The 17,545-nt window shown below is 36.8% G+C and overlaps 1 protein-coding gene across 50 annotated transcripts in view; it reads right to left on the reverse strand.

The window, feature by feature from the left end:
- Positions 1-17,545, reverse strand: part of LOC108003363 (calcium/calmodulin-dependent protein kinase type II alpha chain) — a 125,563-nt gene that overhangs the window by 29,541 nt on the left and 78,477 nt on the right. For 33 of the 50 annotated variants that reach the window (XM_062073733.1, XM_062073732.1, XM_062073724.1 and 30 more), the window contains exon 11: positions 8,841-8,930. The exons of the other annotated variants lie outside the window; for them this stretch is intronic. In XM_062073733.1, coding sequence (XP_061929717.1) covers positions 8,841-8,930 — 90 coding nt within the window. The remainder of the gene's footprint in view (positions 1-8,840; positions 8,931-17,545) is intronic. 50 annotated transcript variants of the gene reach the window in all.

Below are 17,545 nucleotides of genomic sequence, written 5' to 3' on the forward strand. Positions count from 1 at the left end.
GAGGATAAAAAAGAATAAAAATAAAAATACAGGAAGGAATTCCATCTTATTCTACTCTTCTCGGACAAGAGCGCGTGACACGCCTTTTTCGAAGGCGAATATATTTCGATTTGGATCAAAGCGTCCAAGAGAATCGCTTGAAACAAAAAAAAGAAAAAGAAAAAGAAACGCATCTCTCACGTTTAGAACGAAGCGTCCCTTCGGTTATTTTGGTACACTCGACTCGGCATCCGAGAAAGCGTGGGTGTGTCGATGCACAGGCATGCACAAGCGGAATGGGATGCGACAAACGCGTCTAAAAAAGCAGATCGGTTTTCATGCTTGCGGTGAAAGCGGAGGAGGCGTGAACTTGTCCCTTCGCTTCGCTCTCGATGGGGGGAGCGACTTTAATTTCCAATTCTCGTGTTAGCCTTAACTGCAATACGCAATTGGAAAGAATTTAACATAACGACTCTCGCGTGAGTAAAAAATGTATCATGTTATTGCATTACGACACGGTGTATAGATTTTAAAAATAGAAAAGGTATTGTATTGATTTTTTATCCAGGGTTCGTCTAATAATAAAAAAAATGGAGAAATCGTGTGGAAATATCGAGACAACCTCGGTAATTTTAATTTAAAGTAATCTTTCCCTTCTTCTTCTTTTGTGCAATTACACGTCTCATCATTTGTTCGAACAAATTTTTCTGGCGAATGTTCTCCAATCTCGAGAACGAATCCCCGCCTCGTCGACAAGTATAATAAAAATTGATGCAAGCCATGCACGAAAACGTGTAATAGTGGAAATGTGTAATAAGAATAGTGGCGAAGAGAAATGGGCGAAACTGAGAACAGGCAAGTCAGTGATGGTGTTCATAAATCCATAACACCGGAGTGACGTGTATCATCTCTTTTTTTTTCTTTTTTTTTTTTTTCGGTGATGATGCCACATGGCGGTGAGAGAGAGAGAGACTGTGCGAAGACTGTGAAGATCTAAGATTGCTGTAAAGAACAGGGGAGTTTAGTATTTCGGTTTCTCGTCTTCGGTGGTGATTTGTGTTTGAAGGAGGGGGAGGGTCGATGCACAGACAGAAGTGAGAAAGAAGTGGGCAGACAGAGTGTTCGTAAGAAATGGTGGATTTCTTCGACTTCGAGGAAAGATCCAGTGAAAATAATTCCAAGTGGTGCACTGCGAGGAACCAACGCAACGTGAATCGTTGTGTAAAAATGTGCTTGTGAATGAAAGAGATTAGAACAGTATGTATATTTCTTAACCGTGCCACTACCAATTATTCTATATGTATTGAAACAAATATTTCAAAAATATGCGAATCTTTTTCAACTCGTGGCAAGTGTTAAGAAAAGGGGGGAAAAGAGAGAAAGAGAGAGAGAGAGAGAGAATAAAACAAAAGAGAAGAAAATGAGAAAACGATTAACGATTAGAAATAATATGATCGTGTTTTTTATTCGTCTCGACTTACGTATACCACCGTGATGACGTGTTCGAGATCGCAGAATACGATCTCTATTGTGTGCTCGCTAATGTGGACGATGCTTCTCTAACGTGGCACAAACTAATCTAACTTTCTAGATGGCTAATCGCTACTGACTCGCTCTATAAACGTGGAAAACGTCGTGGTGGTAGCGAAAGTGAAGAAGCGCGGCTGAAATTGTATATGATTTGTTCGAGATGCAACTGTTCCGTTGTATCCCGAATTGAAACTTTCTCCTCCCCTTCCATTTTTTCCCAACGCGATCCTTCCGTTAAAACGAAAGTGAAAGAGATTATTTCCAGTTCGATGACGAGAAGAAAGAAGGGGGGAAGGAGAAAGAAAAAGAAAAGATAGAAAAGGGATGAAAATGAGAGAAAGCTCGATGAAGAAAAAAGAAAAAAAAAAACAAAGCGAAAGCGACGCGATTATCATCGTCGAACAATCACGTCGATTAATCAAATTTCTCCCCTTTTCGTTTCCAATCTCCCTTGTCGATCGTTCGAATTTTCCAGGAATAAATATCCCTGCGAGTCGAACGTCTCGATCGAATTACAGGTGAAATTTCGAATAACGAGATTTCCAGAGTCAACGTTAACTTTTGCCACACACAACAGTTTCGCCACTCTGTTATATCATCCGAGCCCGGCTCTCTTATTGTGCCACGCTAATTGCACACTGGTGCGGATATATATATATATATATATATATGCAGCCCATGGACGAAAATGAGAAACGAGAGAACGGTGGTGGTCGCTATCGAGACTTTTCAAATAAATTTCTCATTCTCTCATCTCCATCCCGCGGAATATCCTCGTGGAATAAAAAAAAAAAAAAAAAAAAAGAATCGCAAAGAGATTATTATATTTCGAGAGGAGAATCGAGAGGAGCGAGTTCTGCGAATTAGTCGAGGTTCGATTGATCGATCGCGGTCGTGGAATGAGAAAATGGCGATCGAGCGAGCGAGAAGAAAAATGGCTGTCACGGATGGTGATGGCCATACCGATTACGCGGCAGAATTTTTTTGAGGGAGAGAGAAAAAAAAAAAAAGAGAAAAAAAGAAGGAAGGAAGGACGTTCGATATCATTGGAATCGCAAAAATTCGGAATTCTTCGAGAAATTTGAAAAATTCATCGATCAATCAATCAGATATATAAAAAAAGAAAATTTCTACTAAAAAATCTGAATCGTTGATTTGAATGAAAAAATTCCTTTTGAGATTTGGTACACGTAAATTACTATCGAAGATTGATTCTAATCTTTTCTTCTTTTTTTTTTGAATACTTGTTGCGTACTTTTAACACACTTATAAAAATTAATGGATAAATTAATAATAATAAATAAAGAATAAGTTTCTCGTGTATATAGATTCACACTTGATCCCAAAAATATATTTGACCGACTTTACATTTAACTGTATCATTCATAGACAAAATTCCGTATTGCTGAGAAACGCGATTAACCTTTCAATTCTTTACAAACAGCTTGATCCCTTTTGGAATAGAAAATTACAAATACGGTTAAAAGCGCGAAATGTACGAATATTTTTGGGACCAATTGTATGCAAATACCTGTACAACAATCTAAAACTTGCGTCAGTATCGAAAAAACATGTCGATAAACGTACGAGGTTGAAGTACCCTGACACACATATGGTTCACCGAACAGTAAACGCGTCAAATACTAGCGGGGACCCTACATTTTTCCGATAGCGATACTTCTGTCTGACGCAACACCGTCTGATACTACTCGAGCCGCTGCCTGACCAATTTCGCCTCGCGCTACTACGGGGGACCCCGCGGCAAACGTTTGATATTCCACTTGATGAACACCGTTGCGTCCAACCGGACATGTGCAACGCTTACGTCGTTACGTTTTGAAATTTTGGTGGCCACGGCGGTTTCGAAAACCGTGGGGAATCACGAGTCTCTCTGTGCAAAGAGTGTGATCGACGATTGAATGTCGAAAATTAAAGTTAGATAATATTGAGGCTGATACGAAATGACGATGATCGAATATATATATAGGGTGGTTCATGATATTTCGAACGTTTAAGGATATGCAAAAATTGTTATATCATATCACACCCCGTATAATCCTGTCGATATAAGATTATCCTTCTGAAATCATACAGAGAAGTACGTACACAAATGTTCTTTCACGCACCTTGTTCGATTCTTGTACGCACGTGTTATGGATTTGTGAGCATCGTGTGTGAAGAAAATAGCGTTTACTCGATCGTTCCTCGCGCAGCTGTTCTACGAATTACTTGTGGTACTTGTTGTGAGATTTGATGTGATTTGTATGATACGATAACAGATCGTTCCATAAGTCGTTGTATATTATAATTAGAGGAGAAATTTATGATTATCCAATATTAAATATCTTTTTCATATCATTGGTACAAATAAATTGATCGTGAACCGAAGACTTATGAAATGAAATTCGATATTCGAGGCTTCCATAAGCGTTTGAAACGTGGTAAGATACCTAAGCTACTTCTGAAAGCCTCAAAGGATATCGAATGTAACTAGTGAATCTCGTGTGATCTGTGTGTGACATATCAAAAGCGAGTCGCTTGCTGTATGGAAATGGCGATTGAACAATGTCGGAGGATAAACCTACATCGAGTGTCATTAGCTAGAGGTTGGTCTATTCGTGTTGTTAAATTTTGGCCATCTAGAAATGATCTACTTGTATTGTTTAATCACTTGACTCTCCTCTAAAAAAGAAACCACGGACAAAAACGAGAAAGAAAATTGAAAGATTGTGTAAATCGTGATAGAAGATGTACAATTCACCATTTTATGAATAAAAAAAAAAAAAAAAGAATTTGGACGGATATCAATTCATGAAAAATACGTAATCGATGGTTTCGATATTTCCAGATTTTTGATTTGCGTCGAAGGAACCGCGAATAAGATATCGAGAATTCGAATATTTGAATCCAATTGTTTGTGTGCTCTGTAATATTGCCGTTTTGTGCTCGAGTGTACTCGTGTCTGGCTCGAGAATCAATCCACTTCGTGATAAAGTGTCTGAATCTTGAAAGCGAATGAAATCCATTGTCTATCGGTGTTTTCGGTGTACAAAGGAGAAACTTAGTTGCATGCACGCCAAGGATCATCAGGATTGCACTTTCGCGTTTTCATTCGTTAGAAAAAATCATTGTTTCTTATTCTTCATTCGATATTGATCAGCATTGAGAAGTCAATTTTTATTATATTATCATAAGTATGATATCTATACTTCAAATATATATGAAAGTATCTAAAATAATTCATAAATGATGGTAATTGAACGTAAAAATTTCGTTTGAAATAGCAAGATTTTTAATTAATTGATAATACAATTATTTTTCAATGATATATCACGAGATGCAGCAAGCAAGTTGAAAAATTAGAGAAAATAATGGAGAGAAGAGTCGGGGAGATTTCTTTCTAAAGAAAGAATTACGAATTGCACTCTCGCGAAAGTACAATCCTGTAGAAAGGTTTGTAATGATACTGCTCTGGCAATGTATGCGAAACGCTTCCAGTTCCTCCAAATATACCGCAAAGAAAAGAGGTGAGTACAAAGCTGACCGAGGAGGGAAACAACTTCCGGAAACATATCGAATAAAACAAGAATAAATTTTAATCGCGTAAAGACGGTGGATGTTAACGATTAAAACAATTTTTCAAAATCTAAATTTCAATCTCTGAGCTCTAATAAAACTCGTTTCAATCTTTTGACAAATTTTTGAAAGCGTTCATCCATCGTCGAAATTAAAATTTTCCCATAATTTCGAGTATTGTTTCTCAAATGAATGGTTTAAGAGATCTACTATGATCGATATGATCGTGTGTGCCTGTGTTCCGATCGTAATCGACGAGAAATCGCGAAAGAACGGACCATAAAAGTTAATCAGGAACGATTCAGCTTTATCAGAGCTGGTTTCGATGGTGAACGATAATGAAAATGGCAAGAATTCAGATTGATAGGGATATACAAACTGTATATGTACATTTTCGAGTGATATTCTCGATAGTATATGTTTCTATTAAATAAATAGTAAGTAGATAGAGTCGTTGATAGACGACGAGAGGTAGTTATTACACATATATAGTTAAAGATTTTACTAGATTATATGTTCACGTGGCTTGAATAAAGAAATAAATATAGTCGAATATGATCACGTTGCGATAAAGAAAATAAGTATTTCATCTTTAAAAACTTGGTAATAAACCTGAGCAATAGAAATACATAAAATAAGTTGTAATAATAATAAAAGTTGAGAGCTTTGTAACGATGGGGATAGAGCGTTCGCTTTTCATTAAAATTGATCCGGGTTCAAATCTTGATTTCTTCGAAAAAATTTATTCTTCGTTTTTTTCGATTCTTTGAGTATTATATTGGAAATAGTGTGTATATAAATGATATTTCAATGTTAAGTAATATTATATAGATTATAATTATTAGGATATTTCGATAAAAAGTTAATTAAATTCAAAATTTGAATTATTAAATCAATTGTCCCTTCTTTTATATCTTTAAGAAAATAATATAATAGAGTTCTTACTATATAAAATAGTAGAATATATATATAAATATTTAGATTCAATAGTAAAATAATAAATATTACTATAAAAATTTAGACTAAAAATTAACTAAACAGAAGTGTGTAAAGTAATATTAAAGAGTAAAAAAATAACAATTATAATTAGAATAAATTTCTCAACTAAAGGAACAAAATACTCTCTATATCTTTATCGCAACGCAGAAAAAAACGACTATACTAATTTCCTGAAAATTACAAGATCTTATGGAAAGATACGATACACGAATATAGTACGCTAAGAAAAAAGGGGGTAAATCCGCGATTAGAGCGGATCGAAAATAGTAGTAATAGTATAAGATATATATAGTAATAGTAATACGCAATGTATTATACGTCTACAAAGAGGCGAAAAGAAAGAAAAATAGTTTCATGGAAAAGATTAATTATAGGACAGTTTCACTAAAAAATTCGGTGGGCAAAGACGAACAAAAAGCTCCTCTACCTTTTAACAGTTAAACACGATCCTCATGGCTGTGCTATAAAGGTTCATTCGATCGTCGCTTTTATTACAACTAAATCATAGTAAAACTAAACATGGAAATTATGCATATAATATCACTATGTACGATATAATAATTTACAAACTAATTATATATGATTTCAATTTAAGTATTATCATAAATTCTATAATCTCTTAAAAGACAAATATATGGCAAAAAGATTCATTTAAAAGAGCAATAAAAAAAATCGTTAATGATAATCTACTAAGATTGTCGCGCAATTGACGAACCTAAGCGACAAGTTTACCGACATATACGTATATGTACACATATATCGGTAATCAAGACATGAGTATACGTAAATATAAGATGGATCGTAGCTGGAGAGGGCGATTGAAAAGGGGGGAGAGCGAGGAGGTTAAAGCAACGAGGGATACTTAACTACTCGAGCTATTGTCCAACGATCGATTTGCACGTGAACAGGAGTAACTATCTCTCTAATAATAGGCCGATATGCGCGCGCAAGTGCCTGCTCGTGATTTCGTTACGTGATTCCAAAGGGACGAAGAGAGAGATTCTTTTTTAACTTTCCAAAGAGACGCTACTTATACCTCCTCCATTTACGAACTGCATATCCATTTTTTCAATCAAAATCAAACGAAAACCTTAGTATTCTATGTACAACGCTATATCCAGACGTGACCGATTTCTCGAATCCTCATCGATTTCCAATCTCAATCCATGAGGATTCAAATCGTCAATTAGTTCGATTAACTCGTTAAAACGTTACGTTTTTCCTTCCACATTTTTCAACCCCCTTCCCCCCAGAAAAATTTTCACAAAATGGACTACTGTTTAAAATTTACAATGCCATCGAAAAGCAAACTGTAAATTCAGTAAATTCGCGTAAATTACCCTTCGGCAGCACGGGGAAGGGTATTTCGGATCCGGGCCGGTAGCGAGAAATCCAGTTACAGCCGCGCTTCGAGCGCGGGTAGAACGGTAAATTCAGATTCGATCCATTAGCGGAATCTCGCTGGGAGAATTAACTGTCCCGGTTCGCTGGCTCGAACAATTAACGAGCTCAAAAGGCTCGAGCGGTTGGCCGCGTGTACGCGCGGAACAGTGAGCCGACCGATCGAACCGTTTCATCGTCATCCACCCTCGTGAAAGTGGGAACTTGGAACGTTGGTGGAAAGTTGGAGAGGGCCGAGACGAATCGGCATCGCCAATTTCCGATACCCAAGTTCGAGTTTGAACAGATCTCGAAGCCTGTTCAACCGTGACACAGGCTGGTATCGATTCTTTCCGTGCTCCGTTCGATGATTCAACGCGCGATAGACAGTCCACAAGAAATTTGGAACAGCATTTTTGAACAATTCTTGCGAAATTTTCTAAAAAAATTTTTATGCAGGATTTATCGGTATAATTTGAATTTATTTCGAATTTTATCATGTGTATAAATATGTAAAGTTTTATTATTGGAAATTGATTGTTCTCATTATTCTTATTTGTCATTATTCACGCAGAAATGTTTGGATGGAAATTGAATGGTTTCGAGGAGAGATGTTATTAGCTTTCTTCAGGGTGAACGCGTAGAGGATTTACAAAGATCAATGTTGTTTGTTTTTACAAATGAAATTATATTTTCTGATGCATTATTTATGTAACTTGACATTTTCTATATATATATAAAAAGACTCATTTGACCTTTATATGCGCGCGCGCAAAAAAAAACCAATAATATCAAAGTATGCATAATTCAATTCCCATCCAAAGGTTTCTCACTGCGAATAATAATAATAATAAAAATCGAAATGGTAATTCCAACTGAGACATCCTGTGAGATTTCTTGACATTATCAATTCGATTACGTACAAGTTATACGCAAAAGAATAAAAAGTTTAAGAAAAGAAACTATTAGAACTAGTATCGATAACAGCCTCAAACCGTTCCTTTGAAACAAAATAAAGCGCAATATCCCGATCGGTTCGATCAGTCGCAGCGGATTCCAAGCGCACACTCGACGCTGGAAAAAGGGGGAAGAAGAGGGTTCATAGAGAGGGGAGAGAAAGGGCAAAATGATCCGCGTTGCACACGTTCTCGATACAGCCAGGCCCTAGAAAGATGGTACGACGACACAAAAATTGGTGGGGGTATTCAAAATCCTCCGATTTTGGAGAATTGTCCTCTCATAGATTTCAGGGATCGAAGAGAGGGTAAGGGCACGAAAAAAAAACGCGCGAGAAGAAGGAGAGCTAGAATAGAAGATTTTTTTTTTTTTTTCTCTAAAGGTGAGAGTGAGAGACAGAGGATTCTAGGTGGTCCTACCTTTCACGTCATCGTCCTCGATCGTTGTGCTGCTGTCGGTCGATTCCTTCACCTGAGAGCCATCGCCCTTCTTCGTGATGATGCTCCGACCTGGAGCACGCAGAGCGTTTCAGTAAATCGGCATTGACTGTGGTGAGTGAACGGATAGTGATTGAAAGTAACATAAAGAGAAAGATAGAGAGAAATAGAGAGAAAGAAAGAGAAAGAGAGAGAATAGTAGACAGATAAGAGATTAATTGTTGGCCAGTTGTTGGAAGGCTGTTGGATGTTAATGGTTACTCTTTCTCGCGAGGACAAATCACAGCGAGAGCACACACAATTGCACGAGGTGATGTGTTTTGTGGAAATCGATCGATTTGGGAGATCTTTGGGATTAATCGGGATTTAAGAAGAATAGAGAGAAAGAGAGAGATAGTTGAGAAGCAGAAAAGATCGTTATTAGTAGACAGTGGATTTAATGTTTTTCTTTTCTCGTATAACGAGTTCATTCGTGAATGAAGAATAACGAAAGTACGATATTGAGAGATGCAAAAATTTTGTATTATATTCTCCAAGTATCAACAAATGTACGTATAAATATTTTCGCATTTAACGCATATTAATTAATATTCATTCAATTGTAAAAAAAAATCCACCGTCTAAGTATCAGCGATCAAGATAAACTCGTGCCATTTTTAAAGGATGGAGAGTTCCCATCAAAATAATTCTGAAATAAATTATGAAACGATGCTATAAGAGAAATAACGTTATTTCGAATGGAGAATGGAATTGTGTTGGGGCAAAGCGTCGCATATGGAGAATCTCTTCATTTGTCTCGTTTAAAGAAAGATGAGGCAAAAAAATGCGGAGAAAACCGGAAGAAATTACGGTTGAAAAATTGATCGAGCAGGTAACCTCGTCGAATACGATGCTCTCGTTTGGATGCTTTCTCGGACGGTGAATTATTCCAACTATCAGAGAGACCGTTCCCGTGGAAACGCGCTCTAAGGAGCGGTAAATGTCGCGATGAGATTGGAAGGCGAAGTTTGGAAACAATGAGGGGTGAACGAATGGGAATCATCTATCCTTACGTTCTTCTTTCCTTTTTTGCGCTCGTTGACTATGCAAAATTGAACGTTACACTGTGAAATTCTTAAGAAGAAGAAGAAGAAGAAGAAAGTTTTCGATGGCAAAATTTTGAAATTTAAATGTAATAATAAAGAATAATTTTTTTTTTAAACTAAATCAATAATATTTAACCTTTGTAATTCCTTTTTTCGTAGAGAAATTCTAAATTTGGAATATAAATTGATAATATATGTTAAAGAGCGCTCGTTGAAGGAGGAAGAACTTTTGAATTAAGTAAGAAGGATGATATTAATATCCTGAATTTTCAACATGTAATTTCTATTTTTTTAAATTTGGAATATGAATTGAAGTAGATTTTTCTACAATTTGAAAATTCTTTGACGGAAATTTTATATTTATTCGAAGGGGATATCGAATAGTAATCAAATTCAATTTTGTACAAGCGTATCTCGATCGCTGATTGAATCGTAGAATCGAAACGTGGAAGAAAAAAGTCAAAAGAATTGAGATAAATCGAGAAAGAAGCGTTCGAAAGAAGGGAAACCTTCGGTGTCGAAGAAATTTCGACATCATTGGATTCCCTGAATGATCGAAACAATATCGATTCGTTCGATTTTAAACCAGTAGATATATAAGATCGACGTAACGATACCTTGGAATACACATTTATGAAAAAACCTTGAATTAAAATTGTATCCTTAAGAGATAATAAACTATTTATTATTTATTCCACTCGATGACACATCGTGACGTCGATCGGATCACTTAAAAAAATGAGAAGATATTCTATCGAATCGTCCATGCGGTCTAATCACAGTATCCACATTTGAAAAGATTCGTGAAACGTGAAGAAAGGAAGAGAGAGAAAAAGAAGAAACAATCCTCATCTTGATCTTTATCAATATGATAACTTTATCAATTAATCTATTTTCATAAAACTATTATATAGCTATATAATAGACAGAAGATGAATGCAAATCGTTGAGAAGAAACGAGGAAGACAGAAGAAGAAGAATTGGCAAAAAGAGATAAGGACAAGGACGTGATATAAAGAAAGAGAAAGAGAGAGAGAGATATATATATACAAGGAAAAGGATATCTTTTTTTTTAAACAGGATCATAATATTTTCAAAATATGTTAAAACAGTGCATCGTGTTCTGCATGCGAGACAAATCGTGATCAATCATATTAATTCGAGCAACTCTGCCGATGCTCTCAAGACGACGTATCGGTGCCAGGGCAAAAGGGAAAAATAAAAAAGCAATGGTTCCTCTTTACCTTATGATGGCTCCTCTCGAGAGCTCGGCTTCGTTCCGTGCCAGCGAAGCGTTGCAACGTTTCACAAAAAAAAAAAAAAAACAAAAGAAGAAGAAAGAAAGAAAACGAAAGAAACGGAGAAATAACGAAAAAGAAAAAAAGAAGAAGAAACAACAACGGTATAGTAATATTGCATGCTGAGAGCGGCGTGCGATTGCGTGTCGGTTTTTTCTTTTTTTGGAAAGGAAGACAACGAATATTTCTGTTACTAACAAATTTAGGATCGAAAGACCGGGCCAGTTTTCAGCGATTTTTTTTTTCTTCTTTTCATTTTCGTTCTATTTATTTTATTTAATTATCGTATAGTCCGTTTTGCGCTACGTGTCTTTTTCATCGAAGTTTCCTTTCTTTGGTTAATTCATAATATATTCCTCGTTTTCTACTTTCATAGAATCGTGGAATTATCATATAATACTATAATAAAACACTTTATATAATATACATTTCTGTAAAACATCGTATATCACAAACCTCTAATCTGAAAAATTATCTCAAATCAATCGATATTACAATATCCACACCCTCAAAATAACTAGAGACCCTTTCCCCAATTATTCTGAATTACCTTGCTCACAATCAACAATTACCAAGTTAATGAACTCGTCAATACAATTCCGCACAATGGCAAAAAGTTTCTGGAAGCTCCCTCTTGATTTAAAAAAAGAAAAGAGAGAGAGAGAAACACCCTTTAACCTTGCTCGACCATCTTTTCTACGAGGCCCATACGAGATCTTCCATCCCATCCAAAATTCATTCGCCTGAATTCCGGAAGCTTTCATCAGCACTCCACCTTCAGGTGCCCCCGTTCCTTTCAATAAAAACCGCGGAAAACAGCGTACAGCGCTTAAACGGGGGGAGGGGGAAGCCTGGAAGAAACGAGGGGGCGGATTCTTCCTCTTGGCCAAAGAGCGGGTGGGGAGGGAAGAGTGGATGGCCGAGAGAGAAAAAATTGAATCGCACACAGGGAAGCGACGCAATTATATAGCGGGGGCGAGTATGTATAATTTACCATGGAGGAAAGGTGAGATGGAGGGATGGCAGGGGTGTAGAGCGTACTTTCGGGGTTGAGTGTACGCCGGAAACGCGGCGACCTCCATGCGGCCTATTCTTATCTCCCTCCGCCACCGCTTCCGTCGAGGCAACGCTTGCTTCTCTGCCATTTTTCTTCCCTCCTTTTCCCCTTTTCTTGTTTGTTAAGGGTATATAAGGGCGACTTGAAAATTAGGAAACGAAATTGTCGATTTACGATTAATTACAATTTGCTAATATCGAGACGAGGTTCTAATAATAAATTTCGTTCCATTTTGTTTGTTTTGTCACGAAATCGTGAACACGATTGATGTGACCGTTTCCAATTGATCTCTCCGTTGGAAACGCACAGATATCTGGGAGGGAATTTCTTAAAGTTTTCGAAGTTAAAAGGGGTTGGTGGAGAAGCGCGCTGCCCCGACGCGGAGTCCTTATAAACGGATGTTCGCCGTTAAAAACGGCTCTTTCTACTCCGTGCTGCTTCTCTCTTGATAAGAAATGCGAGCGACGGGATACCAGGCGTGAAACGAAATAAAAGAAAGCGAGGCGGGAAGCGTTAGCCATGCCAAATGCTAGAACGTAGCTTGTTCGTGCGGAATATTCCTGAAATTGTTCGTTCAAAGTCTCGTCCTTCCATTCTCGCAAACATTAATAACATTCTATCCTTTCAAATTATTCTTATATTTTCGTTCCAAAGTAATCAATCCATCGGAAAAGTTGAATCGTGACTCGAGGAAAAAAGACATTTGAATATAATTGCAAATTACGAAAAATCTTCGAGGATAATGGATTAATCACAAGATTCCTAGATTAAACGTTTCTCGAAGATATTAGGTCGATCCTCCGCACCTGAATCTACTCTCCCCGCTCAACTACGTTCCACAGAAATTCTATAACGATGAACCCCACCCCTCCAGAAGCGACGATAAGATCGTAAGCGGCGAAATATGTCGATTCCTCGAAGTTACAGTGGTGGGGGAAGGAGTAAACGAAGGAGTGGGGGATGGGTCGAGCTGAGCTAGGGTGGGGACGAAGCGAAGGAGTGGGGGAGTCAGCCTTGAACAGAGGATCGGCCTAATTGTTTCGAGCAGAACTGTTTCGACTCGAATCTATTCGGAATATTTCCGACGAACTTCGTATCGTTCTCGTATTGTTCGATTAGAAGCGTGTACAACTCGATTTCTACAGCGTATGCCTATATAAATATATATATGTGTGTGTATATATATATATGTGTGTGAACGAATGAATGTGTGTTGTTCACAAGCACGTTTATCGTTAGATCGATTAGAAGCATCTTCTTTCGAAAGTTGAGAGCGTTAACGGGAAAGATTTTTTATTATTATTATTTTTTAATTTGTGATTTCTTTCTTTTGTTTTATTTTATCGTTCAGAGATGAAAGAGATGTCCTTGCACCTCCGACCCACTTCGCGTATCTTGTCAATAAAATCAGTCGTTCAATTAAAGATAATAAATCGGTGATAAAGATATAGACGGAAATAGATAAGATATAGAGAGGTAGAAAGAGAAAGAGATAGAATAAGGAAGGTAGAGAGTAAGATAGAGAAAACGATTGATCGTTGGCTCGCGTTCCCTCGCCCGGAAAAACCGAATTCGCTTCTGGATTCATGGATTCGTTCACGGATGGAATTCATGAATTCTTTTTTTATCATTCATGAAATTTATGGATTCTCCGTATATATATACGTAATATATACACACGTATATAGAAGAACGCGTGTATAAATATAAATATCACATAAATTTCGATGACGTTTAGGAGCTTCTTCTCGAGATTTTATCGATTCGATACGCGAATTATTGAAAGAAACGTTTATCGGAGAAAATAGAGGAAGCACGTCGATTTAGATTCTCTGAATATTTTCTATCGATCCACGTGAGTTCACGCTTCTTTGCACCGTCTAGATTTCGTTCGTAGTTAAAAAAAGGATTTTTCCATTTTAACCATTTACCATTTGTTGAACGATTTAACGAATAACATCGATAAACACGTCGATTTCCAATCGTTCGTCGCAGGGAGATACGTGTCCACGGATAATTCAATATATTTTCCCTCCAATGTTCTCAACGACGTTCGATCATCCGCGAAGAAAAGCAAACAGATTTTTAGAGAGACGAGGGAACGCGACGAGCAAGCTGAATTTTCCTTTCTTGAAAATTTGATCGTGAATGAAGCGAGAGGATCCTCGATCTGTCGATCGATCGATGATCGTTTCACAAGGATATTCCTCTTTACAGGGGAAGATAAATGATGAATTTTTGTTGAAGAAAAGAAATAACGACGAATATTTTTCCATATATTATGTTACACTCGGTGTGTAACCATTTTTCTTCTCGAATTCTCGAAGGAGGAAAGCGATTTATTTACGCGAGAAACGTCGATCGCATTGTATCGAACGTTGGCCATTCTCCTCCTCTATTGCCATTACGAAGGTTACGAAATAATGGAACGATACCTTTTCTTCGATGATCCCACCATCGTGAATCGATCGAGATGGAGCTTGTGACTTTTGATGACGAATGGCCGAACGAACGAACGAACGAACGAACGAACGAAGGAACGATGGATTGAGAAAGAGAGAGAGAAAGAGAGAGAGATCGTGGTGAAGAAGCCTGGGGACGAATTGCGATGCAACGTTGTTCAACGATGTTCATCATTTTCCTCTTTTCATTCATCTCTTTCTTTTTTTATTTTGCCTATCATTGTTGCGTAGAATCGGACGTAGAATTGATTTTAATCAGGAGAAAGGTAACGTTCTTATCGTCGAAGGAACAATTCTCTCTAAAAAAAAAAAAAAAGAAACAAATTAGAACAAAAGAGAGTATTAAAACGATGGAAAGAGAGTATATCGAAAATCGAAAGAAAGAAAGAAAGTAAAAACACAGCGATTAGATAAATTTAATTAAACTTGTCGTGGAAACGAACGACGGACTCGAAAGACAATGCCTCGAGGTTAATTATAATACCAGTGGGTTTGCCTCGAGGGGGAAACTTGATTGAAAAAGAAAAAGAAAAATAGGTAGAAAAGATCACGAGAGGGTGAAAAAGGAAACGAACGATCGTTGGCCGTCTTCGAGTTGGTAATTGAAACAAATTGCAGGCGACGAGAACAGCCGCTACTCTCGTTTCTACACCGACTTCCGGAAGGAAATTGTTACATGCTAATGAAAGTATTTGATGGGTTCGCGCGATAACCCATGCGCGACTCGCACGCAAACCTCGAAAAACGCGCTCTCCTCGTCTCCTCTCCCCTCTGCCTCTACGAAACCGTTACGAATTTTCGTTGTCAACGATCATAGATTAGCATCGATCTTGCGAGTTTTATAATTTTATTTCCCCGATAAACAAGGGTGTATAATTGAGAAAGTGAGAGAGAAATTTTATTTAACGATAACCGTTGGAAAGATACTCTCGTATTAATTTTCAACCGTATTTATGGGTCTATAAACGAAGTAAAGTTGAAATGCTTTTTAAAAAGTAACTATATCGATTTATCGAATGTAATATCTGACAATAATTGTCCAGAAATTTGTAATTCTAAATGTGGAAATCGAAAAATGGAATCATTTTTAATCCACCACGATTTTAGAAATTGCGAATAAATTTTCGTTCCAATAAACGAAGAAAATAAATAAATTCATTCAATCGCGTTCAAATATCCCGCGTTAGAGAACGTTACCTTCCAACCAAGTTCACGCTCGATAAGTAACAACCTGTTAAAATACTTCACATTTTTTTTTTTAAATATATATTTTTTAAAACTATTATAATTTATCACACTTCCTATTGTCCCCCTTGTAGTGTCCTACCTGATTCTATTTCGGGCATGAAGTGTCCCCGACGATGTGTCTTTTGCATAGTATTTATATATATATATATATATTATAGTATATTCATAGACGCAACAATAAACGATAGATAGACAAAGAGAGATTAAGAGATATATTAAAAAAAAGATAAAAAAAAAATAGACAAACAGAGAGAGAGAGAAAGAGAGAAACAAAAATAAAACGAACAGAATTACACACAGGCTCTATTAATCAGACAATGAATATAATAATCGTGTTGTTGGGGAGCAAAAGGTGGCGTTCGTATCGCGTTCCGGGTGTCGTCTCTACGGATGCAAGATGCTCATCTACATATTCGACTAAGTTCTAGGTGAAAATTCGTTGCATTCATAGGGATATTCCTGGTACACGCTAAGGTATTATCATATATGGATGTGTATGTGTGAAGAGGTGCAAGTGCACGTGTGCGTGCCACACGTACACTTGCGTCTTGATGGTGTAACGATGCATGAATGTATGAATTGTATAAATATATATATGCGTGTATATATATATATCTAGATTCAAGACGAGTATATATACCAATAAGGGAATCGTTTTGTACAAGATATACAGACGTGTAGTAAATATTCATACTTGGTATTTTGGAACGTTTAATTTGAATCGAGTCGAGATATTATTTTTACGTCGATCGTATTGGAAAGTGTTTTGAGGATTTTGATTTTGTAAGAAAAAAAAATGAGAAACGATGGTTCATTCCTTTTTTTTTTGAAAAATTCTTATTCTCGTCGTTCCAAAATGGTATGAATGCAAGACAAATAAAAAAAAAAAAAAAAAAAAGGTGGGGCACGGGTGTTGCGTGTTCTCGCATTTCGCCGGTTTCTCGTTGATAGAATAGAGGCGCTACAGAGTGATCAGCAATACTAAACGCACAATAATCATTCGTAGGCGTTATTCGTCAGTGGACCTAAACAGTTGTTACACGATACGGTTACACGATATACACGGTAAACGATATTGCAGCTCCCTCCTCTGTATTGTATTTTCATATCCGACGAATTTCGCGAGAAAGATCGGTCGAATTCAATTTTTCTTTTTTTTTAAATACGACGCACCAATATCGTTATATGGATAAAAAAAAGAAAATTCGCAGAAGAAGATACTTAAAAAAAAATAAATAAATAAAATCCTTTCCGTATCCTTGCAAAAATTTGAATTAAAAATTCAATTTCACGGGAGATTCTCCGTTTTAGTTTGTATTCCCAATTATACACGCACATAGAAAAATACAAATTAAAATTGCGTTGATCAACCTAACAATTCAACGATAAAATGCAAATTATAAATCGTGGATTAAAAAGAGAAAAAGAAATTGATTTTTCCTCGTCCTAAAATCTAGTATATATCGATTCATAAATGAAACCCACGAGAAAGAGAGAAAGAGATAAAGAGAGAAAAACCGTAAGAAACGAACCGATG

Source organism: Apis cerana, linkage group LG4, assembly GCF_029169275.1.
Source record: "Apis cerana isolate GH-2021 linkage group LG4, AcerK_1.0, whole genome shotgun sequence".
In the NCBI taxonomy this organism is placed as follows: domain Eukaryota; kingdom Metazoa; phylum Arthropoda; class Insecta; order Hymenoptera; family Apidae; genus Apis; species Apis cerana.